Source organism: Paramormyrops kingsleyae, chromosome 4 (assembly GCF_048594095.1).
Source record: "Paramormyrops kingsleyae isolate MSU_618 chromosome 4, PKINGS_0.4, whole genome shotgun sequence".
In the NCBI taxonomy this organism is placed as follows: Eukaryota; Metazoa; Chordata; class Actinopteri; order Osteoglossiformes; family Mormyridae; genus Paramormyrops; species Paramormyrops kingsleyae.
The window spans coordinates 35,755,641-35,783,579 of record NC_132800.1 but is presented as its reverse complement, the minus strand read 5'-3'; the positions used below and the strand labels follow the sequence as shown (position 1 = coordinate 35,783,579).

The 27,939-nt window shown below is 46.8% G+C and overlaps 1 protein-coding gene across 4 annotated transcripts in view; it reads right to left on the bottom strand.

Moving 5' to 3' along the window:
- LOC111845952 (A-type potassium channel modulatory protein DPP6-like) overlaps window positions 1-27,939 on the bottom strand; it is a 114,368-nt gene that overhangs the window by 17,353 nt on the left and 69,076 nt on the right. For all 4 annotated transcript variants that reach the window (XM_023815724.2, XM_023815725.2, XM_023815722.2 and 1 more), the window contains 7 exons: window positions 13,283-13,397; window positions 9,061-9,159; window positions 5,487-5,581; window positions 5,100-5,174; window positions 3,744-3,796; window positions 3,315-3,396; window positions 1,048-1,168 (listed from right to left, as the gene is read on the bottom strand). In XM_023815724.2, the coding sequence (XP_023671492.1) occupies window positions 1,048-1,168; window positions 3,315-3,396; window positions 3,744-3,796; window positions 5,100-5,174; window positions 5,487-5,581; window positions 9,061-9,159; window positions 13,283-13,397 (640 nt within the window). The remainder of the gene's footprint in view (window positions 1-1,047; window positions 1,169-3,314; window positions 3,397-3,743; window positions 3,797-5,099; window positions 5,175-5,486; window positions 5,582-9,060; window positions 9,160-13,282; window positions 13,398-27,939) is intronic.

The window sequence follows — 27,939 nt, the reverse complement described above, 5'->3', positions numbered from 1 at the left end:
ACAGCTGGTATCTATAGGGGATTTAAGTCTCCATTAGCCTCCATGTCGGCTCAGTGTACAGCTGGTATCTATAGGGGATTTAAGTCTCCATTAGCCTCCATGTCGGCTCAGTGTACAGCTGGTATCTATAGGGGATTTAAGTCTCCATTAGCCTCCATGTCGGCTCAGTGTACAGCTGGTATCTATAGGGGATTTAAGTCTCCATTAGCCTCCATGTCGGCTCAGTGTACAGCTGGCATCTATAGGGGATTTAAGTCTCCATTAGCCTCCATGTCGGCTCAGTGTACAGCTGGTATCTATAGGGGATTTAAGTGTGCTCAGTGTTCAGCTGCCTTTACATATTTCAGAAAAAAATGGCAGGTGTAAATTACATGAGAGCTCTGCTGAGAGCCAGGCAGGGTGATTAAGAGATGAGCACTGCTAACGACGTGAGGTTCAAAAGTGTCTCCTGTTTGATTCATCAGTGAGATCCAGCAGGACAGGGCTTATTCATCGTCATGGTGACATCGCACTGACTGTCACCTTCATGAACTTTATGACAAAACCCAAAAACGGGACACCTGCAGACTAGTTCTGAAAGAGGCCCCGTTCTTTGTTGAGATGTGGGTTGTTTCTGAGTAAAATTGGTCAGAGGATAGTGTGAGGGGTTTTTTTTTTTTGCTAAAAGAGGAGATGAGGCTGTCGAAGATGCTGTAACCTCTACAAACAAACATTTTGATAAATTACAAAGCTGGGAACAATGACTTCTCGGAGGAGATGAGTCAGCCCGCCAGAATCCAGAAAACAAAATTCTCTGTGGCATTTCCTTCGGCTTTTTTTGAATTAGTACTGTTTTGTTGGTTTCAGTTCTTTGTTTCTTTTTGTTAGTCCATATGTTAGAGTTTGTTTTCCATATTAATACTAAGAAATGCTGAAATGATGTTGTTTTGGTAACGGGTACCTCCTGTATTCCACGCCGATAACGTTGTTTGTCCACAAACGTCCACGAACGTCTGTATAATAAACAAACTGACCAAGTAGTGGGACATCAATGCTGGCGGCTCCCACCTTCGTACAGCCAGTCGCTCAGGCCATTGAAGATGACTCCCTCTTTTCCAGAAGACACCAGGCGTATGGATCGACTTGAAACGTCTGCCCGGTAGTAGATGTTGTTCTCGAATATGAAGATCTGTGAAGGACATAAATACAGCGAATGAATGGATAGAGAACCAGCTGATTCAGTGCATGAGAGCCCTTGAATTACCGTACTTGGGATTCTGTGAGAGGACTGAGACAACGGGACCGTTTGGTCAGAGGTCGAGGGTCAGTATGGTTGTTCTGTTGCGTTGGATTCTTTCACAGCCTGACAAACGCTTCTGCAAACATGCAGGTCAAGCTGGACATGTGATCTCAGGTCTGTGCAGCACAAAACAAGCGTCTTCTGTCTGCATATTCAGGGCGTCGCCCTCGGTCAGACTAAGCTGGGACCCAGGGCTGAGATGGAGCACACAACCCCCCCCCCCCCCCACCGCATCTGACGCGCTGAGTCACTTGTGTTTATGAACGCGTTGCCCTGCCACGGATTTCACGCTCCGCTGCGGTTTTCGAGGCTTTTCAGAACAAAACAGAGGGATGAAAAGAGCAGGAGGAGGGAGATGAAAGGCACGACGGAGCTTCAGAGCGGCACGCTGAGCCGGTGACGTCACCGTGCGCGCCACCAGTGCGTGCGTGAAGCATCTGAAATCGCCCCCCCGCCATCATTCCCCTGAGAACCCCCCGTTTCCGCCTCTCTCTAGGTCACCTTGAGGAGGAAGGGGGCCTCATTCGCAAAGCACTTTTCCCCACAATATGACAGATCTCTCCCAATGCTTGCTCTGCATTGAGACAGTACCATACCTCTTCCTAGCCTGCAGGTGGCGCTGTGGTGTTGTGGTGACGTAAGCCTGTGCAGTACACTTAGTGGCCTGCTTCACAGATGGCTGGAATCCGGTCAGGAATGAACTCTTGGACATAACACAAGCACTCCGCATTGATGTAATGTGTCTGTTTTGCCCCCTTGGCATTATTGTATTGAAATGTAGGTACATAGCAGTTAGATTGTAAATGTGTAGCAGTTTGAAAAGTGGGCTTGACTTCAAAATGAGTTCAAAGCCGTTTACTTCTCGGAGATTTACAGCAAAGCTTGTGCCAGAGCAATTTTAAAAATGAAAGCGAATTTTGCTGGAATGCTCATGATCATTATATCCAAATTAATTAACAGTAGTAACGATCTGGAAGTGGTCACTCAGGGATGCCCTACAAATCCATCCTAAAGATCTGAAGAGGAAAGCTGACATTTTTCCTACATGTTTAACATTTTGGAATATTTCATGCTGTGCATCTGATAAAGGGAATAATTCTGCAGCTTTTTGACCTATGAGAGACACCGTGGGACCATCGTTTCACACTCGGGTACCTAACTGCCCCCGGGGTCACTGATCGAGCTGCGTCACACTGCCGGGGGTGTTATACAGCTGTCCATGTTTCCTACCAGTGTTCACTGATCCAGTGTTACAGTGAAACTGGCATTGTTTCCAGGGACGCCTACAATGCGTTAGTGATGAACAGCTACAATTTTACCGTAGAACAGAGCGAGCACAATCTTACACTTCACCTGTACCTTATAGGCAGCTATTATGCGGTTCTTTTAAGCAGACCCAGACCCAGACCCAGACCCAGACCCACAAATCTAAGGGGGCAGTGTGTGGCTCAGCGTGATACGACTGGACTGGATCCCTGGAAGACTGATGTCGCTGTTGGACCCCGGAGCAAGACCCTTAACCCCCAGCTCCAGGGACGCTGCACGCTGGCTGACCCTGTGCTGGGACCCCCAAGCTGCTCTCACCTAGGTCTGTGTCTCATGGAGGGCAAGATGGAGTATGCAGCCAAAAAAATACCGTTCCTGAATAGGGATCAATAAGGTATCATTATTCTGTTCTGTATCCCTTTTCATTTCCTTTTCCTTTTGGAGCTTCTCTCAGAAAGTGCAGGGGACAGGATGCCAGGCCAACCCAGGGCATCTCACACACACACACACACACACACACATGCCCGCAAAATGTATGACATAAGAATGTGATTTTGTATGTGTGAACTTAAAAAGAAAATATATAAACATGACTGAGCATTCTCCAAGCACCCAGTCATCAGAGCGGAAACAAGTTCACTTGCTGTCGGATTAAATTTATCTTCACAATGCAACCAACATGATAACAAGAAGCGCCACCCACTTTTGTGCCCTCAGCCCTGTGGGATTATGGGTAAAAGCCTGCTGATGTCACTCAGGCCATCCTTACCAGCTGCTGGTTCCTAGGCCCCCAGGAAGCATACTGCAGCTGGGCATGGCGCACCTCGGGGGGGTTCAGGTTCCACGTCTCGCTGTGCGGGGGGGGGGGGGGGAACAGAGAACTTTGTCTCACTTTGACACTGGTGATAAAATTCCTCTCTGCAGTCATCTTGTAGTGATGACACAGAGAAGCTGAGTGCAGAGATACTGCCTTTGTAAATGACTCAGAAAAAAAGCACTGATTTTACAAGGTTAACCTGGGTCATCGCTGTTCTGCCATTCTGTCCACTAGATGGCAGCAGCCACAGAAGTCTGCTTTTACTCATAACACAGATGGGCTCATTTTATTCAATAATGACAATAATGATTAAACTACTCTGCTGCTATAAAAGCCGGCACTGACCAAACGTTCAGAATGTGAAGGAGAGTGATTCCTTACGGGGTGATCAGGCTGCAGATGATGTATGAGGCCGTGAATGAATGCTGATAAAGCTGTAAAAATAATCAAGAAGCGCATATTTCATTTACAGTTTGACAACACAATTACACGGGGACACGTGTTTCCTCCCGCTCGCATCCTCTCTCCCCTGAGGCGAGAGCTGCAAAAAAAAAAAAATGATGTAGCGTTAAGCATATCATTTAGAATACAATTTTCAACCCATTTCCATCTCATAATTGTGTAGGTTACGCTGCCAATGTCTCAGATTCACTGTTGACTCCGGGGCTACAGGGAGAGCAAGTCATGTGACTCAGTTGTCTCACACCTGCTCCTAAATATTTGGTGCAGAAGCTGACAGAGTTAACATAAACAGCAGGTGCTGAGACCTGTGTCTGCAAACATTTCTAAGCCAAGGATTTCCATTCCGGCAATTGCAAGTAGGCACCGCCGCAGTGCATGCTGGGAGGAGTTTCGAGGCACAAATATGAATCCATTCAGGCCTCACCAAAGCTATACTGTCTACTGTCCGAAATGTCCAGGCTGAGAGGAATACAGACACAGCAGCAACATCAAGCTAACCCTCCAAGACACTAGGGGGCGCTGAAGCCAGATAGGTTTGTGGAGGGCTTGATTGTTGCTATCCTTAGGATTGATATTTCTATCCCAACTTCAGAAGTAGCACTCCAGAATAAAGCTCGCAGCCTGGAGCCGGTTTTTGGGGGCAGATCTCGAGCATGTGCCTTTATGGGCTTTTTTCCAAGCAGTAAGAAGCCCCCCCATTCCGTAGCCAGCGTTGTGCTGAGCGTCTCCAGCGGGAATCCTGATAAGCAGTGACAGCGGGGCAAATTTAATTGAGTCTGTTATTCTCCCCAGAAAAGCAGTGGCCCAGACAGTACCCACAATGCAGTGGGCTCATCTGACCACAGGCTCAGCATGAACTGATAGGTCTGTCTAATGTATGCTGACTGAGCCTAATTAAACTGCTTTATCCTGTGCGTACAATTTCACATTATTACCGTTTTTTATTTTAACTGCAACTTTTGAATTTTTAAATAGGTCTTCCAGTCTGCGAATGAAATAAGACCATTAACCCTCTGAAACTTGCTAACTTTTTAAAATATCTTGTCGGGAATGTCTTCTGGCCTCCATAATCAGACCCGAGGCTTTAAGTACAAAGACACAGGAAATAGACTATCAGGATATTTTTGAGTATGGGGAGGAGGGCCATAAGTTTGACCAAAGTGACTTCCTGACACAACAAGTGGCCGGACGCAGCAGTTCCCGGGCTCACGTGTGACGCTTCTGACCGTCTGACTTTCTCGCTGTTTTGGAAACAGACCGACAGCAGCGACTCACAGGGACGACGTTGTAGGCCAGCATCACGTAATTCAGGTCAGGGGACACTTCGTACTTGCTGGCTTTGTACATTACCTGTGGAGGGGGGAGAGGAGCGGACAGGGGTGAGAGCTTTAATGGTGGGTGACCCCTCCACATTTACCTCCCGGATCTCATTCTGCCTCTCAAACTTTCTTTTTTTTTCCATTTCGCCAGCTTGAAAATGCATTTCGCAAATCGACTTTAGAGAGTCCGTGCTGGCAAAGAGCCTCTGCATCATCAAAGTGCTGATGGATCACGCTAGAAACATTAAAAGAGGAATATGTGGAAAGAATCTGACAGTTAACACTTTGGTGCTGTAACAGGCAAGTCATCCGGAGAAACATTCGGCAGTCGTCCAGTACTCACAAACTTTTTGTTCTCTACTAAAACGGTCGTCCGGTTAGTCCTGATGTTGAACTTGACTACGTCCCCATCTCGTTTTCGGAACAGAAGCTCGTCGCCTGAAACGCCAAAACAAAACAAGGCGGGAGGAGAAGGTGGGGTGAGCGGCTGGGGACGTACAGGTCATGTGGTCACGGCTGCCATCTGCGATGCGGCCTGGGAGCTATTTTAAGCGTCGGTTCTGCCTGTTTACTCTGCTTGCTGTAGACAAATGGTCAAACTGTCCCACAGAACCTCAGTGCAGAGTAACTCTTACATACTGCTGTTAATCTCTTTAGCTCACCCATCCATGCAATCTAAAAACAAAGGCCTTCTCGATGACTAGTAACCAGGTGAGGAGAAATGCGGCAACGATACTTTTCGACAATGATGCTTTCCCCCCCCCCCCTCTTTTTCAAAAAGCAGAGAGCAGGAGATATCCCCTCCCGTCCCGCCCGCCTGTCGTGCGGAGGGTCATTAACAAAATAATGATCGCAAAAGGCAGGCGAAGCAGCGCCCAGAGTCATGTGAGGAATTTTAAACTGCTGCACAGCCCTACTTTGGAATATTCAAATCCATAAATTCTGCTTGGAAGTTTCATTTTTTACTGTATATCTCCTGGAACATTCTGGTCCACTTCGATCGCCCAGAAAGTCCTGCCTTATCAACATCCATGTGGGACGAATTTGACTCTTAATGACTCATCCTCTCTCTGGCCATCTGTCTCTGTTACCCCTCAGGCTGTCATCACCTGAGGGTTATTCATTTTGCTTGTCCTGGGTAAGGGGCAAGGCCTGGGGTCCAGCTCAGACTCAAGGGTGCAGTGAGAAGCTAGGCTCCGCCAGAACGGGGCTCTGCTTGCTGCCCTTGATGTCGCTTTGCTGACCGCGGATTTGCCCCATTAGCATATTACCCCCGGCATGCTAATGAAGCACGCTGACAGACGACAGGTACAGGAGGACAGCTACTCAGCAGGCGGGTGCATGACGGCACCGTCTCCACAGGGCATGGCCAAGAAACCCGCAGCCAACCTGCAGCTAAAAGCACTTACAGCTCCATTGGCTCAGTGGGTTAGAAGACACTTGTGACCAGAAGGTTGTTGGTTTAAATCTCCGGGTCAACCTGGAACCAACAACCTTTTCGGTCACAGAGTGATTTCACTGTTTGGTTCTTGAGCAAGGCTCTTAACTCTCAGCTGCTCCAGGGACTGTCTAACCACGTTGGATATAAGCACCTGCCAAACAGAAGTCAAACCCTCAGATACCCATCTACAGTGGCATCCATTCTGTCTTTTTGTGTATAAATTCAGCAGCAAGGGAGGGTTTGAGTCATGTAAGATACATTTATCTTGGTTGGACTGTTCTTTCGCTTTGGTGGTGGATCTGTATCTTTCACAAAGTATCCAGAACAAAAATAAAGCGAATCGCATCCACATTGAGCTCCCGGAGCGGCGACAATGCAAGGCGTGTAAACTATAGGACTCCCTTTGATTTACCTCCCTTAACACCGTGGTCCAAGGTCGCTGGTCCGCGCGGGTCGGCCATAATGAGGAGGGCAGCAGACTCTCATTTAAAACTTTACCGTCCGCGGCGAGGCTGTCTGAGCCCCCCCACCAAATGACACGCGGCCAGGTGACAGGGCTTAAAGGTGGGAGTGTGACGAGGGAAGCGGTTGGATTTATCACCACTGTCTGCTTCATTTAATCACGCTTTGTGACAAAAATTACTAACAGTTACTAAGAACCGGAGGGAGGAGTCTGCTGTGATTTATGAAATCCGGTACTCAAAACCAGGTCACGTGTCTCTAGCTATAAGTCACATGATCTCGATGCAAACAGGGCTGAGCCCATAATCTGAACAGTCACTCGACAGACTAATGATAAAAAATGATAAATCCATTATTTGACATTTGCCAGTGCAGGTACATTGGAATTCTTCTCTTTGCTGCCCCCCCCTGTCGTGTTCTCCATAGCTGTGGGGGTCACGGGCACTTCCAAGGGCACAGAGACTTACCCCACTGAGCCACTCAAGAAGTAAGGTTCATTAAACATTTTAAAACATATATATTTTTTTGGTATGGCTGGCTGAATTCACCAGTCATGTTGATGGTGGGATAGGCATATCAGAGAGTGTGACCAAACCACAGTGCTCAAAATCAGACTGCTAGACAAAATATGCCCAGCGCCAGTGTTCACCACCCAAACCAGTCATTCGCAGGTGACACCCTCTTGGCCGCAAACAATCTCTACACTCGATATTAAAGAAATGATTTCCTCATTCAGGAGATGCTGAGGCAGCATGTTCTGATAACCAGCTAGCTAGATACGATCTTCTGCCTCGGCTTGCTAGGTTCTTTTCTGTTTTTGAAACATCTGGGGGGGGGGGGGGGGGGGGGGCGGAGGTACCTTTTTCAGTGAGGATCCAGAAACAATAAACTGGGCACCCACCCAAATCCATACCCCCCTGCTTCTCTGATGCCTCTGTTTTTAGTGCCGAATACCTGTACTCATTTAAACTCTTAGCGCATTGCATAGAAATAGCTGTATCGATAAACGTCGTTCCCTGTGCCTTTCAGGCTGAACCCTGGTTCTGGTGGTCGGGTTCTGCTGTACCGAAATGACCTTTTGTCTCAAAACAGCACAGACGTTGTAGAGAATCAATCAAATCAAAGTTAAACGGTGGGGGCGAAGGAACCATCAATGGTCCATCCCATAATCAATGAGGCGAATATTAACAGGGCATTTCCAGAAGGGCATGAGTCCCATTTACATTTTGGTTTCACTGCCTGTTTTACATTCATTGCATATTGCTGTGATCAGCCGTGTGCAAAAATACACTTTTGGTAAATTTATGACGGGATATTATGTGACATGCGAGTGGGATCCGTAAGTGGGACCCCACAGCTCGGGGGTAACGGCCTTAAAAGCCCCCGAGGATTGTGCAGAATGATTGTGAAGATAGGTGGTCCCATGGTGCCTTGGGCCTGCAGGTACCCCTCCTTCTGTGTAAATACAGCGGAGGATTTTGGCAAACGGGGGGGCCTCCCCCCCATGTGGGAAGATTATAAGCCGTGCAGACAGACTCTCCCCCACTGGGCCTGTTTGACGGAATTGGAGACCAGCGGGCATCCGCCTGGGATTTCCCCGCAGAATCTTCCAGAAGCAAAATTGTCAGCATGGCTGTGAAGCCTGTTTTGGGTTAGGGTTAGTGCTCGAGGAGACTCTGGGTGCTCTCTGAGTGAGTGGATTTATATCTCTGGTTCTGGTGGTTAGTTAACTATTATGGATTACCAGGGATAATCAACACTTTCATACTCAGAATCAGTTTTCCCAGTTTTCCCAAAACAAGCTCATCAGAAAAACAGACCTTCATAGTCGAGTGTAACACATACTGTATATGTGCACGTTCATCAGATGCTAGATGATACTGTAATACGTGTAGGTACAGTCAGATACAGTATGTAGTTCACAGCCTATATACACATTCTTAAGGCATAAATAAGAGTATGTAAATGCACAGATGGGTTGCCATGTTGGCCTGTTGAACCTCACCCTACTCACCATTGATCCACCTGGCACCAGGGTCATGCGCTTTGAAAGCCTGGCTGAAGATGTCATCAACGTTGACCTTCCTCTTCAGTGCCAAGCTGTCATCTTCACCTGAACGGAAGAATTTGGTTATTTTTTAAACACCATATGAGGCATGAACCACAGATGCAATAGTCAAAAGTACGGAGGAAAGAGAATACAAGACAGCACCCTACAGATTTTCCATGCTTGGCCTCATTCTACCTTCTCAGATCTGTGCATCCTCTTGACAGGTCACATGACGCTTCTCGCATTCCCAGTGTACACGGCCCATTCCCCACCCAGGATCATAGTAGGTTCACCTAGATCAGTGTTTCCCAACCCGGTCCTCAGGCACCCACAGACGGTCCACGTTTTTGCACCCTCCCAGCTCCCTGCCAGACGGAGGGAGCGAAAAGAACCGGATTGGGAAACACTGACCTGGAGACACATCCATCCATCTGTCCATCCATTTGTCCAGAGCAGTGTCAAGGGCGATTCTACGACCCTATGACATCCCGGGCTTATCCCAGAGACCTAATCAGTCTGAGGGTTCACACACCGAGAGCTTGGTTGTTAAAACATCTGAGCTAAATCATTCGGTGCTCATTCGGAATCACTTGGGGCTTCAGCCCTCAACGTCTTGGGCTTTTGACGCATCTGAGCGGCGTACCTACAACACGACTTTGCCCCGTGTTTAAACCTTGTCCATACAACTGGAAGTGTTCGCTATCTCATCCTTGGCCCGCAACTTGGCCAAGATCATGACATTCGGCTGATTGCTGTACCTGCTACGCCATCTGCCATCTTCCCATTAAATAAATAAACACCACCTGCAAAGCTGTAAATGTATCCCTAGGCATCCTCGTCCACCACCCCACTGCAGATCTGGACCTGTGACCAGCTCATCATGGACCTGATCCGTACACAGCGTGGTCAGTTTCTCCCGGCTTGAACCGGGGGGCGATCAACCCGTGATCCTGCCAGACAGATCCATGTGGAGCCAAAGGGTTCTTCTTCCTCGATCCTGCGCGATATCAGCCTTTCTCTGTCGCCACAATCTGTATGCACGGCAGGAGAAAGCTATATCTGACTTGTTAAGTTCAAATCGGTCCTGAGTTTTGTTTGTCTTCGGTAAGGGTGGATTCTGGGAAGGCTGGATTTTGAGAGTACGCAGAATGAATTTCAACGAAAGAATCTCGCTGTGCGTGACACAAAAATAGCAGCTAACCTTTAAAGCAATGAAATATAAATCCCTTTAAAATTTAACTAAATAAATGGTTCTATATATATAAAAAATAAAAGAAATGCATGGAGCAAACTAATAACATTTTAATGACTTTTAAAATAAAGGGTGCTAGTATCTCCTAGTATGAAAATTAAACTTGGATTATACTGTGGGAAAGGTGGGCAAACCCATTTTTCACTAATGTGCTGAGAGTTACCCAAAATAACCCCCCAATCAGCGTTGCTAGGACGACGGTAACGGATTACATCAATGGGCGTCAGCAGCACAAAAAAAAAAAAAAAAAAGAGTACAGCTGGGCAGGGCAGGAGCAAGTGGGTGGGGTTGTGGGGGTTACATACACAAGAGAGGGGGTGTGTCCACCACACCCCACATGACCCAAAGCCTGCCAGTTCATTGGTGGAGGTGCTGGGAGGGGCGAGGCTAGAAATCCTGACAAAAGCCGACCACCGACATCCAGATATATAAAATTATAATCTCTGCTTGCCTGTTCCAGGGCCCTCATCCATTTTTGGACCCACTGAATCATTCAAGGTTTCTACCTCAATTACGATGCCCCCTGGTGGTAGGGAGTATATACACAGGAGGGCATGTCACCCTCCTTCTGCATGAACCAACCCTTGCCTGCTCATCTGTCCAGCACTCACACACATCCCAGCAAGGAGGTTTCGGGGACAGTGACAGTCTGCGGGTTGCCAGTCTGGGGTGCCTGAAAGGTGTCTCATTAGAGGAAAATGTTCCATTCTAACAGGTTTGCCTAAACATCAAATAAGTAACCACCAAATCAGGAATAACCATTCTGGGGTATGGTACAGAACTAGAACCCAATTAATAATGTGTTCTCTCAAGGCTGTTAAAAAGTGCCCTTTCCTTACACAAAGCTGACCTGAAGACAGGATGTATTTGGGTGATGGGGCTGTATGAAAAATAATCCTGTAGAGCCTGGAGGTTAGATGGCTTGGCACAGAACCTGTAGAGATACCAGTCAATCACAGCGTTGACCTGCCGGTCATGTGAGAAACCGAATCCAACTTCAGGGTCATGGCTGGCTGAATCCTGAGCGCTGCAAATCCCGTTTCTGGCAAATGAGCCCAATTAGCCCACAGCTTGCTGTTCTGAAGGTTACGGGTCTTGGCTTGGGTTTGGCCCGTTTGATCTTGGTGTGTACAGTGGGAGTGTATCAGAGAGGCGTACATTATGAGCCATGGATTAGGTGATGATCGCTTTATGATTTAACAAGGTTTCGCCTTAAGTTCAGAACTGTGGAAGGGCTTAGGGGCCTGAGAGGGCTGGCTGTCAGCTGTCAGACGGGTGGTCAGCCTCAGTGAGCTGTCCTCAGCTGAAAATGATGGAAAAGCACCTGGCCCACTTTCCACAAAAGAGGAAGAGGACCCCCCCACTCCAAAAAACGCTGTTGCTGGGAGACAGAGCGGCAACATCAGCCAGCAGACTCCCTTCTATTCTCTCCACAGTAGAAATTCTTTAAAATTCAATAAATGAATCCAAATAGAAAGATCCTGCCAACTGCTGTATCTGTCCTCAAGGTGTGTGTGCAGGGGGGGGGGTGCAAATTCTCCGGAGGCTAAACAATCCAAAGGCGGGACACGCATGTCCTCATGTGCGCATGCCAACCCTCCTCTGGTGAGCGGGGATTAGGCAGCCTGTCCCACACAGAGCCGACACCTGTTTGGTCCCAACAAACGCCTGCTTGGTCTCCTCCAGAGATCGCCCCCTGCAGGACGACGTGTGATTGAATGGATGTGCTGAAAAATGCTATGTAAAAAGGTACTTTTAATCTGGGGCTATATGGTTAAATCCTAATCTATCTGCTGTTGGATGGTTCAAAGACCATGTATTAAAAATGGTCCTGGACAGTGCAGATCAGCCTTTGGGAAGACCACCATCATTCAGCCTTTTTCTTCCAGCCCCCAACATCCAGCTCCCACCTTCCAGCATTCTGCCTTCATCATCCATCTGCCACCACCCAGCCTTCCTATAAGTATTTGGTTCTACTGAGTTCATTATTAATTAGCATTGATTGAGCTGAAAGAAAATCACTTGAATTTCATAGATTTAATCATCATTACAAAATTTTCCAGTAATGATAAAATTATATTAGGATTAACAATATTAAAAATTATTAAGGTTAATTGAAAGCTCAGCTGGACCAAAAACTAACATAGAGCAGATAACAAGACCCAAAGTTATCTATAGCCCAGAACTAGTCCTAAGACCTGTTTACTAAACCTTTACTTAATTTTACACCTTAATTTGAATATTGCATGTGTACAGTGACAGCTGGCTGGTTAAATGCACCACAGACTGCCTCCCTACCGCAATTGTCCAGGATAATATCCAGTCCAATCAACGCTTCCAGTCAAGTCTAAATTACAAAGTCAGTGAAAGGTGACTCTAATGATGCAAAACCTGTAATTTGGGCGGGGATGGGGGGAAACAGTGGAAGTCAAAAAGGTAACTGTGAAAAGTTTTATGCTCCCCCTTACGCGCAAAGGTAATCGGAATTAATGGTAAAACGATAAAACAAAGTGGTGAAAATACTGATTATACTTATAATAAATGATTCACATTCCGCATGAGAGTTTATATGCGTGAATGCAGGGGAGTAAAATTAGGCGCTGCTGATTTTGTTCATTGCCGTGGATAATAGCCTGTTATAATCAAAATGATGCAGTCCTTTGGGAAAATGAACTATTATGCTAGGAAACAAACGTGCCCCGAGGCTGGATTCTTCTTCAAGATTAATCTTTTTCACTCCATTTGGAACATTTCGGGTGACTTTGACACGTGTTGGGAGGATGCGTCCATCCGGATGGATTTCAGATTGAGATAATGTCCCGCTTTATTCTTGCTAGTATTATTTTTTTTATATCGTTTTTGTTTTTCTGGCTGCGGGCAGCTGAGGGTGAACGAGGACTAAATAAAAAACATAGAAAAAGCTTTTTCGGTTACCTGGTGTTAGCAGGATGACGGAGGTGACGATCAGCGAGCAGATGACCAGAATGACAAGCAGGGCGATTGCGATTCCCTTCCAGTTCCGCTGCGGAGGGTTGGCTCCCACCAGCTCCTGCGAAATGGCGAACAAGCCACAGTCAGCCAAGGACGTCTTCCCGGTGACACGTCTGTCAGAGAACGACGCCCATCTGCTGAATATTCCGACATGGTCTTCTGGAACGGGAAACGGTCCGTGGAAACGCCAACCTTTATCCTCATTAATCTTAATCAATAAGACGTTCACGCGATACGTTTAGCCTGACCAAGTTAATGAAATTATAATGGTTTACACCTTGCCCCCAAAGAAATATTAAAGTATTCAGTTCAAAGGGTTACAAGAGCTTTAAACTACAGAGCGCAAATCCTTTAATCCGAGAAGCCATTATTGAACATTTCAAACGGTACGTAGATATTTAATCTAGCGTGTTTTCATAAAGGATAACCTCATAGCCCTTCACAGTACAGTTAAAGGAAACATGATGTATTCAAGATGTTCAAATTCAGCAAAGTGTTTGTGTGGTACAGTGGATTTAGCAGAAGAGACAGTGATAAAATGAAATGAAGCCAAGCTTCAAGCCTGACTGTGAAATCCACAGAGCCCCCTGACTGCAGGAGGACAGAAGTCCGAGGTTCAGCCGGCCAATGGAAATCCGCTGTACAGCTTCCCGATTGGCTGGATTTTGAGAAGATGAAGCTACGTGAAATACACTAAGAAAATGCAGAACAAAACTGTCAGGAAGAGCAGAAGATGCAGCTGCGCAAAAAACAGTCTGTTTGACAAGGTCAAAAGGTACCATGATGAATCTTAGGAGGCAGATCTGAATTTGGCCCCAGCTCAGGTTACGTGTAGATGCAGCATTGCAGGTTCATAGCCCACCAACAGGCCACAAGTAGATGGTACCATTGTGCTACATTGTACCATTGTACTCTGGGTCGCCATGACCGAAACTGAATAAGTGGCTATTGAAATCTAACAGATGGAAGATAAACCCACCCTTAGCCGACTATGAAAATATTATCTAGCACATCACATTTTTATGCAGTGTGAATATGTACCAGACACTACGATGGTTAGAGGCACAGATAATACCATTCCCCCACTGACATTAGATTTGATCAGTTAAAAATGTCAGGCAGTGTACCAATTAACTCAAGTGGCCAGATGTCATTAATCAAAGAAGCCATAGTGTAGCTTTGAATGGGTGTGGCCTTGACAAGTTATGAGTTCTGATTGGGTATGACTTTTGAGGAGGGTGTGGCTATTGATGAGCCATAGTTTCTGATTGGGCATAGTCTCTAATGTGATGGGGGCCCCAGAGATCATGGCAGCTTCCAACTGGCTGCACTGTAGTAGCTGTTTCCCAGAGGAGCAGGCGTGATCTGGCAGTGAAGCACAGAGAGTGACAGGCTTGATGAAGCACCATCCGTCTCCCGTCGTAAATAGCCCCCAGGTTCAATAGCTAAATACGCATATAATCAACGCTATTTTCGGCGTGACTCGTCGCAAGAGCTCTGACAGTTAATGTGGATGCTGCTGGCGGTGACATCGTTGATCACAGACCCCGACTTCACGGAGCGCCGTGGCTGATGTCAACGTGGCACCTTCTTCATTTGAGTCAAAGCCCACTCTCGATATGGGGGGGGGGGGGGTCTGGGATTCGCAGTGCAGTTTGCAAACAGCTTCCAGCTCCAGCTCTCCCCCCACAAACATATTGTGTCGAGCAGATTGTGTCTCTCATTAGTACACTGCTGCCAGTCTATCCACCATGGTTACGAGACACTCATGAATTAGTCACTAAACTCTTAAAAATGTGAAAAACAGAAAACTCACACAATCAGATTAAAAACTTTTAAACACTGATACGTGCTGAAAAACTGTTCTGCAATGAAAATCAGTGGTAGCCCAGTGGTTAGAAAAGTATTTCAGCTCACCCCGATGGTGTTTACCATCACTCAAACCATGCATTTACATGGGCTGCATGAGGTTTGGCCCCCTGTTGGTCACAAACAGCCACTACACTAAACATTCAATAGGCATGTTCCTTATTTAGGAGATGCTGAAGCAGCATGTTCTGCGAACCAGCTAGCTAGATACGATCTTTTGACTAGCTAGCTATTTATTTGGTTTTTGGAATATCTCAGGAGGGGCAGGGGTGACTTTTTGCTAAATTTTGAAACGGCTGAGTGTAGGCTGGGTGATTTAATGGGGACCGAGAGGTGATTTGGGCGCAGTCCATAGTCAGTGTGGTCCAAGAAGCACGCCGACGGTTCCTTGCCGTTAATTTCAGCTGCACACAGTGCTCCAGGGAAACGCTGCGAGCGTGATGGGATCAGTCCTGGAAATGAGGTAGGATGCGAGTGAGGGAGCTTGGCAGGGGTCGGGAACGGACGAATCAGACAGCAAATCCAGCGGAAGGTCACAGGTCACCGTGTGGACTGGATCACCCATGTTGGCGTGATGTTGCAATGCATGCAGAACTTTACGAGAGAAAAATCTATGTTTATACACATCTACAGAATGCAGTTCTCCATCAATCTGCCTCTAGCAGGCCGAGATGTATGCTGAGACGAACATGATTAAATCTGTGATTAAATAATTTTAATAGAATTATTTGAAATTAAATGTGTGTAACTTTTTTGCATAAATACCCTGGGCAGTATTAATTGGCATATTCTGTTCCGTGTTTGGTTCCCGTGCTCATAACACAACAAACAATGGTGTAATTATTGAATATTAATAGAAACCTCACTTTACAGACAAGTTGCATGAAAGGACGGGGCGGGTTTTTAAAGAGCCCCCATCAAACGGCAACATCTCTGGAGGCTTTCTGATAGATACCGAAGCAATTTTCCGCTTTGCTGGCTGAAAGGCAGATGTTTTAGTGGACTAAGACAGTGCCCTCCCTGGGTCACTGCACAAATACCCGCAGTGGCTGTTTCCTGAAAAGCCATCGCCATGGCAGCACTGCTTTGCGGCTTGTGTGAGGGACTGCAAAGTTTCCAGCATTTACAAGTCTGTAATTTTGGAGAGGGGCCTTACTCTCATCAATATTATCAATGATAAATTGTCACTCAATGATAAATCATCCAAAAATCACATGGTGAAGGAAAATAAATCTACCTCCAATATACAATAGATCTTTTTGTGGCTAAGATGTCCACCGTTACATGGGTTCGTGTGCCAACGTCTGATGGGTCATCCACACCTGCAGGGGGCACTGTGCTCTTCACTGAATAACAGAGCTGCCTTAGTCCAGGGTCATCCACACTTTGCACAGCCAGCCCTGGCCTCTGTGAGGTCCCGTGTCAAACAGGAGACAGCTTTAATCTCTGCTCTCGGTCGGCGAGCTCCCGATTAATATCTGTCACTGCTAGGTCCCAAATACCCCACGGCTCTCTGCTGAGTGCACAGATCTGTGTCCAGTCTGCTGGATTCACCTTGCAAACGATAAATAATAAATAATAAACACCGTGGCGCTCACTGTCCATTGCTCTCTGTGTCTTCAGCAAGTGATGCTTCGAAATCCTCCATTTCCTCCCTGTTTGTTTTGCTATTAAATACGACTATTCGCTAAACATGTCTGTTTACCTCTTGGGGGGCCTGCAGCCCCTCCTGCCAACAAGAGCTACGTACCTCATTCCTTTCCGTTTGCTTTAGGATAGTACTGGAAAGCCGGAAAGAGGACTTTTTCACATAACAACACAGCTAACCCCTGTCGCTGAGAATAAGCCATTACCTATAGCTGAAATTACCACGTATCACCATCCAGTCACTTACAGAAGGCAGTTTGGAGGCAGAGCGACAAACCAGGGAAAACAATGAGTTCTTAAAATAACCCGCGGCCGCGTGGTGTTTTTACAACTATTAGTGATATGGTGACAGCGTAGCACCTGCGACACATAGACGGCGTGACGAGGGAGGCGATGAGATGGCTGGTGGCCACGGTGAGCCGTGCTTAGCCAATGGGAGGGCAGCTCTGCACCTGTAATCACAAGCCTCACGCATGTCTCAGTGCTTATGCATCCTACAGCTGCTGGGCCATGGTTAGGCTGCAAATTCGAGCGGTATACTCGGATATAAGTGCCTGTGGCAGAACAAATCTGATGGACAGGCCCTAGATTCTCATGCGTGATATGGACCAAAAAAAAATCTGATACCTTGATATTTTTGGGTGAAATACCCATACAAGATAACTCTCTCTCTCTCTCTCTCTCTCTATATATATATATATATATATATATATATATATATATATATATACACACACACGCACACACACACACACCTATATTGGTATTTACTAGGTAGTGGACTAAATGTTTCATTTTAATTCAAAGCCACGTGTGAGATGTCATGGACATTTTTACTTGAAAATTATGATATTTTAACCTGTGAGCCATTTGTCAGTATATTGAAATGAAATGATCCACGTAAAATTGATTACTGTAACAAAGTAGCAATGTAACAATCAAAGCAACAACGATTCCTCGTCTTTTCCCTAGATCAGCTTCCCCATGAGATGCTGCTCTGGGAAGCTATGCAGGGTCACGACTGGAACTCTCACGTTGTTTACAACCAGGAAAATCTTTAATAGAGCCCCAATTTTAATGCACAATAAAAGTAAATTCATAAAAAGGGTATTGTGTCATCCTTGTTTTGAAAACATATTGATATACCAAAAAAATCCAATATACCACCCAGCGCTTGGCGATGGTAGAAGTTGTTAAGGGGAGGTGGGGGTGGCAAAGCTTTGGATCAGCAGATGATCTGTAGCCATGTCCCTGGGAGGGATTGGCAAGTTGACTTAGGATTGAAGCAGAATTAAGCGAAATAAATTCTGACATTGCTTATATGGATGTGGGTGTGACAGTACTTGGTCAAGCTGAGATTGTAACATTTTTTTATGACTCAGTCAGTTTTGAATCTCATTCAAGTCTGAAATCATCACTGAGAGTCCCAGCCAATATTGAAATTAGGATGCATGGTCTCAGTCAAGACTGAAATCATCACACAGAGTCTCAGTCAGTACTGGGCCCTTGAGCAAGGACCTTAAATGAAATGCTCCTGAGGTACCAGTGTTGGACATTTCAGGTCAAGAAGCTACAAATCCAGACCAAGACTATGTTTCTGCCAACCACTTGAGCATAAATAGCCACAGTCACAGCATATGGAACTGGCCAGGATTTGTAGCTTCTGTACCTGAAATACCCAACACTGAGAGCTACAGGATGTACCTCATCCAGATTCTCTGTCAGGACTGAAATCATCATGCAGACTCTCAGTCAGTACTGAAATCATCACACAGACTCTCAGTCAGGAGTGAAATCATCATGCAGACTCTCAGTCAGTACTGAAATCATCACACAGACTCTCAGTCAGGACTGAAATCATCACACAGTGTCTCAGTCAGGACTGAAATCATCACACAGACTCTCAGTCAGGAGTGAAATCATCACACAGAGTCTCAGTCAGGACTGAAATCATCACATAGACTCTCAGTCAGGACTGAAATCATCACATAGAGTCTCAGTCAGGACTGAAATCATCACATAGAGTCTCAGTCAGGACTGAAATCATCACATAGAGTCTCAGTCAGGAATGAAATCATCACACAGAGTCTCAGTCAGGACTGAAAGCATCACGCAGAGTCTCACTCAGTACTGAAATCATAATGTGTTTTTTCCCACTTGTCACACTGCAGCAAAGATCTGTTCACAGGCAGAGCCGTTGCCTGTCCACAGCTTGTCTTGGAGCTCTGCGGGTGGTACTCAAGCTGACAGGCATGACGGAAGCTGGGCCGCGTCCGCACGCGTGAAGTGGACCCACAGTTTTTGCTTCCAGATTAAACTGGGTGGAGCTAATTGGCATGGAGGGGAGTGAGGGGTGTGGGGAGGTAGGATGTGACGTCCCCAGGCTCTGTCTGCGATGAGCTCATTGTCCTCTAGCACCTGCCAGTGTGTGAAAGACCATCGTACTCTTGTCGCAAAATCAAGCTGGGAGGTTGGCGGGGGGTGGTTCTGTCCCATCATGCTGTTCATAGCTCAGTTTATTAAAAGGGGAAAGAGACCTGCTATTCAGTTATGGATCCACTGTAAGCAAATTTTATACGTGGTGCAATTTGTACTGTAACAGACTGGGCTTAATTTAGCTCACTTGTCAGGTTTGTAAAACATCACACATTTCTATGACACAAACAAACAAAATCACGCTCACCAACTGTCCAGTGAACAAGAAGTCATTTTAATGATCCCTGGCTTTCCGTGGGGATCCATATTACTGTGCTAGGAAGGGTTTGAAGGGGCTTTCGACTTCAAACTGCCGTGACCCGTTCAGCAGCGCGGAGCGTGACAGCGGCGGCTCGTTAAGCCGTAGCGTGATGGTTTTTTTTAGGTTTCTCTCTTTCCAAATGGAAGGAGGTTGTAAAAGGAGGGTCGATAGTACAGTGATTAAATCTCTGAGCGCAAAGCAAAAGAATAAATAATCTCCTCATAGACGTGTCAATGGTCCTAACATGGTTTGTTTGTGTGTGTGTGTGTCCCCCCATTCTGGCTCGAGGACGAAGGCTACTCAAAGGCCAAAAGAGCAGCCGCAGAAAGTTCCGGAAAACCGTCCATTTGACTCCCGTGGTCCTGAGACGTTCTGGCACAGAGTCCCAGCCTTCCAGCTCGTTTAGCATTTACGAAATTGGCTCGGTCGCTGAGTCAAAGGTCATGTGACGCTTCCCTCCTATATAACCGTGGGGAGGGTTCAGTGCTTAGATGGCGGGTGTTAGACCTTCCGTTTTACACCACCCTCCCCCACCCCCCCCCCCCCCCCCCGCAATGGCTCGATTACAGTGACGAGGACGCCTGCCAGCCTGCTAGTCTGTAATTCAGTTTACAAGTTTTCAAGGTTTCATTTGACACATGCACAGTTACACTCAGCCCAATGTGCAGTAAAACACACGCTCGCCTAGTTCCAAGACTGTAAAAAGTATTAACAATATTAAGCATTAAATGATAATCATAAACATCCATGGTGTGATGGTGTGATTTAATGTTTAATTTAATTTGAGGTACCTCTATTTGCATTTCATAACGATAACAGGCACCTGAAGTAATTAACACTCTATTAAATATAATAAACACAAAACAAGAATCGCTATATATGATTTTATATCTTACATTGGGATGAGCACCATCCTTACGGATCCTGCCTCGCCGATCCCAGAGAGGCACTCAGCCCGCCCGCACACCGTCGAATCCCGCAGTGCGCCCCCCATGTGATCGCCCCCCCCCCCCCACCACCACTCCCCCGAGGCCAGTAAGGCTTAACGGAACGTCGATTATTCGAGCACTCCTCCTGGCGTTTTAATCCATCACCTTGAATTTCACACGCAGGAAACACCCCGGAGGCTATTCCGTGGCACCCAGACAGGGGAAATATCCGTGGATACCTAGAGGGATCCCGTGCGCTCGTGTGCAGGTCCTGCTTCATCTTCCCCGCTTTCCTTTCAGTCCCGGAATGACGGCCAGAAAGCCATGCGTTATCTGTCATAAACACGGAGCTGACCAAGGCTCAGCGATGGGGCTTAGCCTGTAACTCATTTCTGCTGTGTCTGATGCGCTGTCTGTCAAACCACTGACCAGGGTTGGGGGGGGGGGGTTTGGAGGGGGGGTTGCATTATGTTTCAGCCACATCCAGCACTGCCAACCCCTGTAAGCAGCCTGACGTTATCTGTCACATTCTACCTCTAATTAATTAGCTGGTTAACTTCTGGATTTCTTTCCAAATCTAAAGCGGGTTTGCTACTTTTCGGATTATGACGCCCCTCCCTCGGGCTCAGTGCCTCCCTGCTGCCCTTCGATAAATCCTTCCTGTGGGATATGTGCAGTGATGGCACCTAAGTAAGGTCTTTCCCTGGACCGGGCCGCAAATCTTGGGGTCTCTTCAATAAAGGAGGCTTACCATGAGGGATTAGATCTCTGGAGGAGCCCGGACAGTGTGCTGACGGCTCCGAGGGGCAGCGTCTCCGAAGCAATAAACGGGAAGACCGGAGCAAGGGCCCGTCGATAGTCAGGTGGGGGCCATGGGGCCCGCAATACCCCGGCGAGTCCATTCTAAAAAACGAAGCATTGCTTAAAAAAAAAAAATGTGCTTAATTGCCTCTGGTTGCCACGGCAACTGCATCAAGGCCAAACGCCGCGTCACTGCTCGCTGTACCTGCCCGCCACCGCCGTATTCAGACCGGCGATGTGACAAGATCTAAATTTAGACGAGGTGCACGACGGCAGCCGCCTGGAACAAAAGGTGGCACATTTTTCATCTGTTTAAGCGGCAAACCTCATTTTATACCCACCCGTCACTCTTGTTTTTTTATTTTTTATTTTAGCCTCAGAATAGCTAATTTTCTCAGAATTGGCCTCATAATAGCTAATTTGACGTGTTTATTTAGGACAGCAGAGAAATGAATATATAACTTTCATCTGAAGTGGGAGCTTTGTGTGTCTACAAATCGAGTAGGCAGGACGTTTGGACTGAACTCTCCAACAAACATGGTAACACATGATTCATGACGTGCGTTCGAATTAAAAATAAATATGACAGGTTCGACGTGTGAGTTTTTTGGGCGTCTATATTTATTTCTTATTGGTTAAAATGTTGACAGGTGCGATCAGGATTGGACAGGGATTCAAAGTCGGCCCTGAACTTTTGATGCCCGCGGGCATTCAGTTACAAAAGGATGTGGGTTTGGTTTCAGCATTGATAGGGACTAAATCAGTCCCACATCCCACACCACTGCAAACACACACGGCGTCCTCACAGTACAGATGGGCACACGCCCCTACCACCCTAACCCCAATCTATGCCCCTGAGGGGGCGCCCATGATGACTTTTGCCGAGCGACAGATGTTGGCAGACGGCCAGTCCAGCCCAGGTGCAGTGTTCCCTTGACTGTCTGTGTGACGTTCCATCTCTGGGGGGCGCCCCGTGAGAACATACAGTACATGACAGCCAGCTGAGAAGACAGATGACCTGACCGCGTGCTCGGGGGGGCCGACCGACTGGCTTCCGTTTCCACGGGGCTGCGGATCTGCGACCGCGGCCGTATGCACGACCAAAGCAAATGAGCGTGTCGACGTGAAATATCTGGGCGACGCGACTCGCTCTCCGCTGAACTATTACTGTACGTATCGACCTGCCCCTCAGACCAATCTACCCCTCTTGTAATTTCACACCTGTAGGTGAGGAGCAGGCCTGCTTTCCAGCTTCATCAGTAGGTGAGGAGCAGGCCTGCTTTCCAGCTTCATCGAGAAATGTCTCAGAAGTCTTTGTTATTTTCGTCCGGCAGGGGGGGGGATTGTCCCCGGTGGAGAATCAGGGGGGCTTCCTGGCAGGAGCTGCTCTCCTATATCACCCCCCCCCCCCCGGGCTAAATCCCGTCATTCCGAAACATCCCTCACCACCTTTCCACCCCCGCCATCCTCCCAATGTCCTCCCAGCCGTAGAGCCCCCAGTTTTCTCTGCACGCCCAATATGGGTAGAGTACGAAATAATCTTGTGATGCCACATGTCTCCTGAATGCTGTCTTAAATCTGAAAGGTAATTTCCTGGCTTCTTTCTGCATAAATCCATGGAAATCTGCCCTCCAATTGCAGTCATTTGATTACTAGAGGCCCATATGAGTCTATTACTGAATACGTAATTAAATGTTCCAAGCAGAAGGTAAACTTTCAAGTAATTGTAGCATTTCCAGAAAAGCAAGGGGGCTCCATAAGTGTTAACGTCATGGTTTGTGCTCATGTATGGTAATTTTTTTTTTATTGGAAGCCATTATGAAGGTGATCGTCTGAGCTACATTTAATCTGCAGCGTTTGAACCGGGGGAGGGGGAGTGGTAGTAGGTAACACTGATGGCATGTATCTGCAGGGTTGGGGGCTTGAATTCCAATGTCTGTGTGTATGTGGTCATGTATGTATTACATTGTGGGGACTGTATGTCCCTATAATGTGATAAAAGACATTTTTTTCGGCCAGGAGTGGGTAGGCTGTCGTAAGTGGGATTTGAATTTTGCCAATAGAAATGAATGGACGGTCCCCACAAAGATGAGTACAAGTGTGTGTGTGTGTGTGTGTGTGTGTGTGTGTTTGTGTGTGTGTGTCCCACAATGTTATGAAAATCTGTTATTTTGAATTTGTGGGGACCATTTTTCAGGTCCCCACAATGATCTGTGAATGCAATCAAAAAACTAAAAATGCCAAAAGTTATGGTGAAAGTTAGGGCTGGGTAGGGGTTAAGGTCGTCATGTTGAGATTAGCGTAATTACAAACCTGTGTGTGTGTTTGTATGTGTTCTGCCTATGTTGAGTTGGTTTCCTCTCACATTTCAAATACTTGCATATATGCTAACTGGCTCTAAGTTGCTTATAGCGTGTGCATAAGTCACTGGAAGAAGGATGGATGGTTTGAGTCTAATAACTGGAACTAAAAACACGAACACTTACCAGAAACAGCTTTGAACAGCAAAATGTTATTTCAGCAAAAAGAAGCGCTCTACAAAGTAAGATTAGATTTCCGCTCAAATTATACTTCTTAATAGATTTCTCAAGGAATACATTTTCAAGAAGGGAACAAATTGCATCATCAGGCCCAAGAGGGGTTCCTGATGAGATGAGACGGCACGTGCATGAGCATAGTCGACCTGCACCCTGAGAAGCCGGACCACAGAGAGGAGAGTTTGGTGAAGGGACGTCTGTGGGAGGCTTCGGCGATTGTTTCTGAAGCACGGGGTCCGTCTCTGCCGAAGCAGATGATGCACATAACACAAGCAGAAGGAGAGATCAAAGCAACAAAAGCAAATTGTGAAGAAATAAGATTTCTGCCGACTGACAGCCACGGCTATGACGATGCTCTGAAATGATCCCCCCTCCCTCCCCATCCCCGGATCTGACCAGGTTCTGATCCTCACTGGAGCTTATGTTACAATGTGGGGGCTCTCAGATTTTATATAAAATTAGGCTTTTGGTGGCTGTGAAGTGCAGGAGAGATGGTGCACAGACATAGACACACACACACACGGGCACGCACGCATACACACACACGTACACATAAAGACACACACATACACACACACGGGCACGCACGCATACACACACACGTACACATAGAGACACACACATACACACACACGGGCACGCACGCATACACACACACGTACACATAGAGACACACACAGACACACACACGGGCACGCACGCATACACACACACGTACACATAGAGACACACACACACACACACGGGCACGCACGCATACACACACACGTACACATAGAGACACACACATACACACACACGGGCACGCACGCATACACACACACGTACACATAGAGACACACACATACACACACACGGGCACGCACACATACACACACACACATACAAGCATGCACGCACACACACATACACACACAGACATACACACATACACAAAGAGACACACACACACACAAACATGCACACACACAGACACATGCACACACAGCTGGGAGTTTGTTAGAATTCAGACCCTATGAAAGCCAAAGCCCCTTTGTGTTCTGCAGGAGCTCCATCAGTAGGTGAGGAGCAGGCCTGCTTTCCAGCTCCATCAGTAGGTGAGGAGCAGGCCTGCTTTCCAGCTCCATCAGTAGGTGAGGAGCAGGCCTGCTTTCCAGCTCCATCACGCTCTCCCACAGTCCCCCACTGGCGCTCCCTCTAACCGCAGGTGATACCGTATGCAGCGCCCCCCCTCCCCCTCCATCTTCACAAATGAGTTTTTAAAAGTGCGACGACCCCCCTCTTGCCACTAGAGGCCGGGAGCGGTGGGCACGTGTCGATCTCGCGGAGCCGCGTGAAGATCGATCCCTCCACACTGCCAGGGGTTGGTTTCCAGGGAAACCGCAGAGTGGGACCGCGGGGTGCTACCCCACACCCAGCGCCATCAACGGGAGCTACTGGTCAGCGATTTCAATTAAGAGTCTGTTTAAACAGAATAGGCTTGGACTGGGGGCTTGTTTACTGCCAGCCTGGGTGAGTGTGGACCCGGTGCCTGGCGTACACAATTACCAGGAGGCTGAGGAGACAATTACCAAGATCAGCCTATTAAAACCTTTGTTACAACATGACTCGTGCTCAGCCTATTAAAACCTTTGTTACAACTCGACTCAAGCTTGGCCTATTAAAACCTTTCGTTACCACGAAACTAAATAATAACACCGTATCGTCTTGTTGTTGTTTATTTCTTTATTTTATATAATATTAATGAAAACAGCACATTTGTGTACAATGACAATAAAGATATTCTTATGCTTTAGCTATCCATGTTAAAATGCACAGGAGCACAGACTAGTGCAAAAGAGCTGAAGATAAAACTGAGGAATGTTCGAGAAGGTCTCTGGATTGGCTCAGCTCTGCCAGGCATCCCATACACACCCACGTGTACATTGCACCCCTTTCCTGTGAAACCCCAACTCTCGAACCCTGGACAGGCGCTTGGCTTGTATTATAAATAATCACAATTCTATTATAAACGGCGGGATCACTGGATAGGTCTCCCCGGCAACCGTGCCCGCATCTCCATGATGATGGATGGATATGAGATGACAGAACAAAAGATCAAATCCAAACACTAAATCAGAACGGCAGTCATCTGCTGTTATTAATTCCTCCAAAGATCTGCTCTAAAATAGGAGCCCTGGAAAAAAGCATCCACCTTCATTCAATTAGACACTCGAGCGTGTGAATCGGCTCACAGCTGATGAATCTTTGTCACTTTGGTAGGCTTTTGGTTCTTTGTACAGGATGACGGCTTCTGTCATCCGTCTGGGTGATGTGCGTTACTCATGTCATAGACAGACATAAACGCTGAAACCCCCCATAATAAAAACCCCTGCTTCTTGTGAGAGAAAGAAAGCCCGATCAGCAGCTGAGAGAATCAGAGAAACACGCTGCGCAAATAAAATAACCCCCCACCCTTCCCATTGGTTCATTCCAGGCCCATAGCCAGAAATAAATTGGAGGGGGGGGTGGATTTGATTTTGCAGACTGGATTGGGAGCAAAATTTTGGGGGTGGGGGATTCAGAACTTACATGCCTGGTTGGGAGCAAACAAATGTTACTACGTGTTTGTTCTATGCCTGGCTTGCTCCCCCATGCCACACCCCCAGGTCCCCCCCCCCCCATCTGGTTGCTGGGGGTGGCGTATGGCTCAGTTGGATAGACCATAGATAAATAAATGTAAAATTTGCACTGGTGAAAACCTGGTCTTTCTCCCTTCTTCACCTCCGTTTTGGCTAACCCCCCCCCCCAGCCCCCCCCCTTCGGGGATTACAGAAGCACCGGCTTATGTACAAACCACTCTTTGTTTGATGTGCGGACCCAAGGGCTGCAGAAGTGTGTGAAAAGCCAGCCCTCTGATGCTGCCCATATACGTTTCGTAGGCCTCCCCCGTAATTGAAATACTATTGATTGTGGACGACATCTGATGGGGGTGTAATTGCTCCGTACGGGGGGGTTTTTTCGCTTCTCACGGGATGCGTCGGCACTGTTGTCTTTCAGATCACACCCTCCCGGCTCTCCCTCCTGATCGATGTGCTTTACTGGAATTAACACACTGTGTTCTGATGTGAGAGAGGCTGTGCTCACGGTGTTCAGTATGAGGAAAAGCCTTGCTCAGGAATATACACACGCGCATGTATTTGATATGAGAAAGTCAGATATTAAAGGAAGACAGAAATCATATGCAGTAATCTGTATAAATACTGTCTGTACTTCTATCATCGCTATCCGATGAAAACCATGTTTGTCCATGATTGTGACATTTACGCCCATTCTCCTCTGTCTGCTGATAATGTTTGACATCTAATTGACCAATGAAAACATGCTGTATGAAGTCATCTGTCTAACTAGCATTTATATTTGTACTAGTTAACCATGATGGTTATTTGTATGGATTACTTTATATCGCAAATTTAGCTAGCTAACATCATTGTTCCTTGTGAATATAAAACAAGATTGATTCGCGTCTTATTGACATATTTCGCTCACTGACAACAATCCACATATGTCTATTAAAAACATTAAGCCACTTACTGACAGCTGTGTAAAGATTGGTTTCAATATGTGGTGCTAAGGGTGTCTCATTACGTTGTTTTAGGTTTATTTTGTAAAATAGTTTCTGAGAAAATGCATTTTTTCACGCTACTGAAATATGGATTTTTGGAGATATGTTTTTCATTGGACAGTGACAATATGCTTTGTGTATCTGTCCTTATTGAATGTGCATGTAATAGCTGAGCAACTTAATCATGACGCGAAAGCAAAGACTGTTTATTGCCATTAAGACGCTCTTGCAGCGGTTCTTGCCACAGAGTTATGGGAACGTCTCCTTTCATTAAAATGTTTAATCAGGCCAGCCTTGGGCCCCCAGGGGATCCCGATCAGATTAACGGCCCATGAAAGTGAAAGGATACGTAAATGTTCAACATCTCAAATCCTTTGTGTGGGTCTTTGTGTCCTTGTAAGCAGGAATGGCTTTGCTGGGTCATGTGACCACACTCTGCCCAATAAACAGCAGTTTACTTATTTGGTCATGTATTG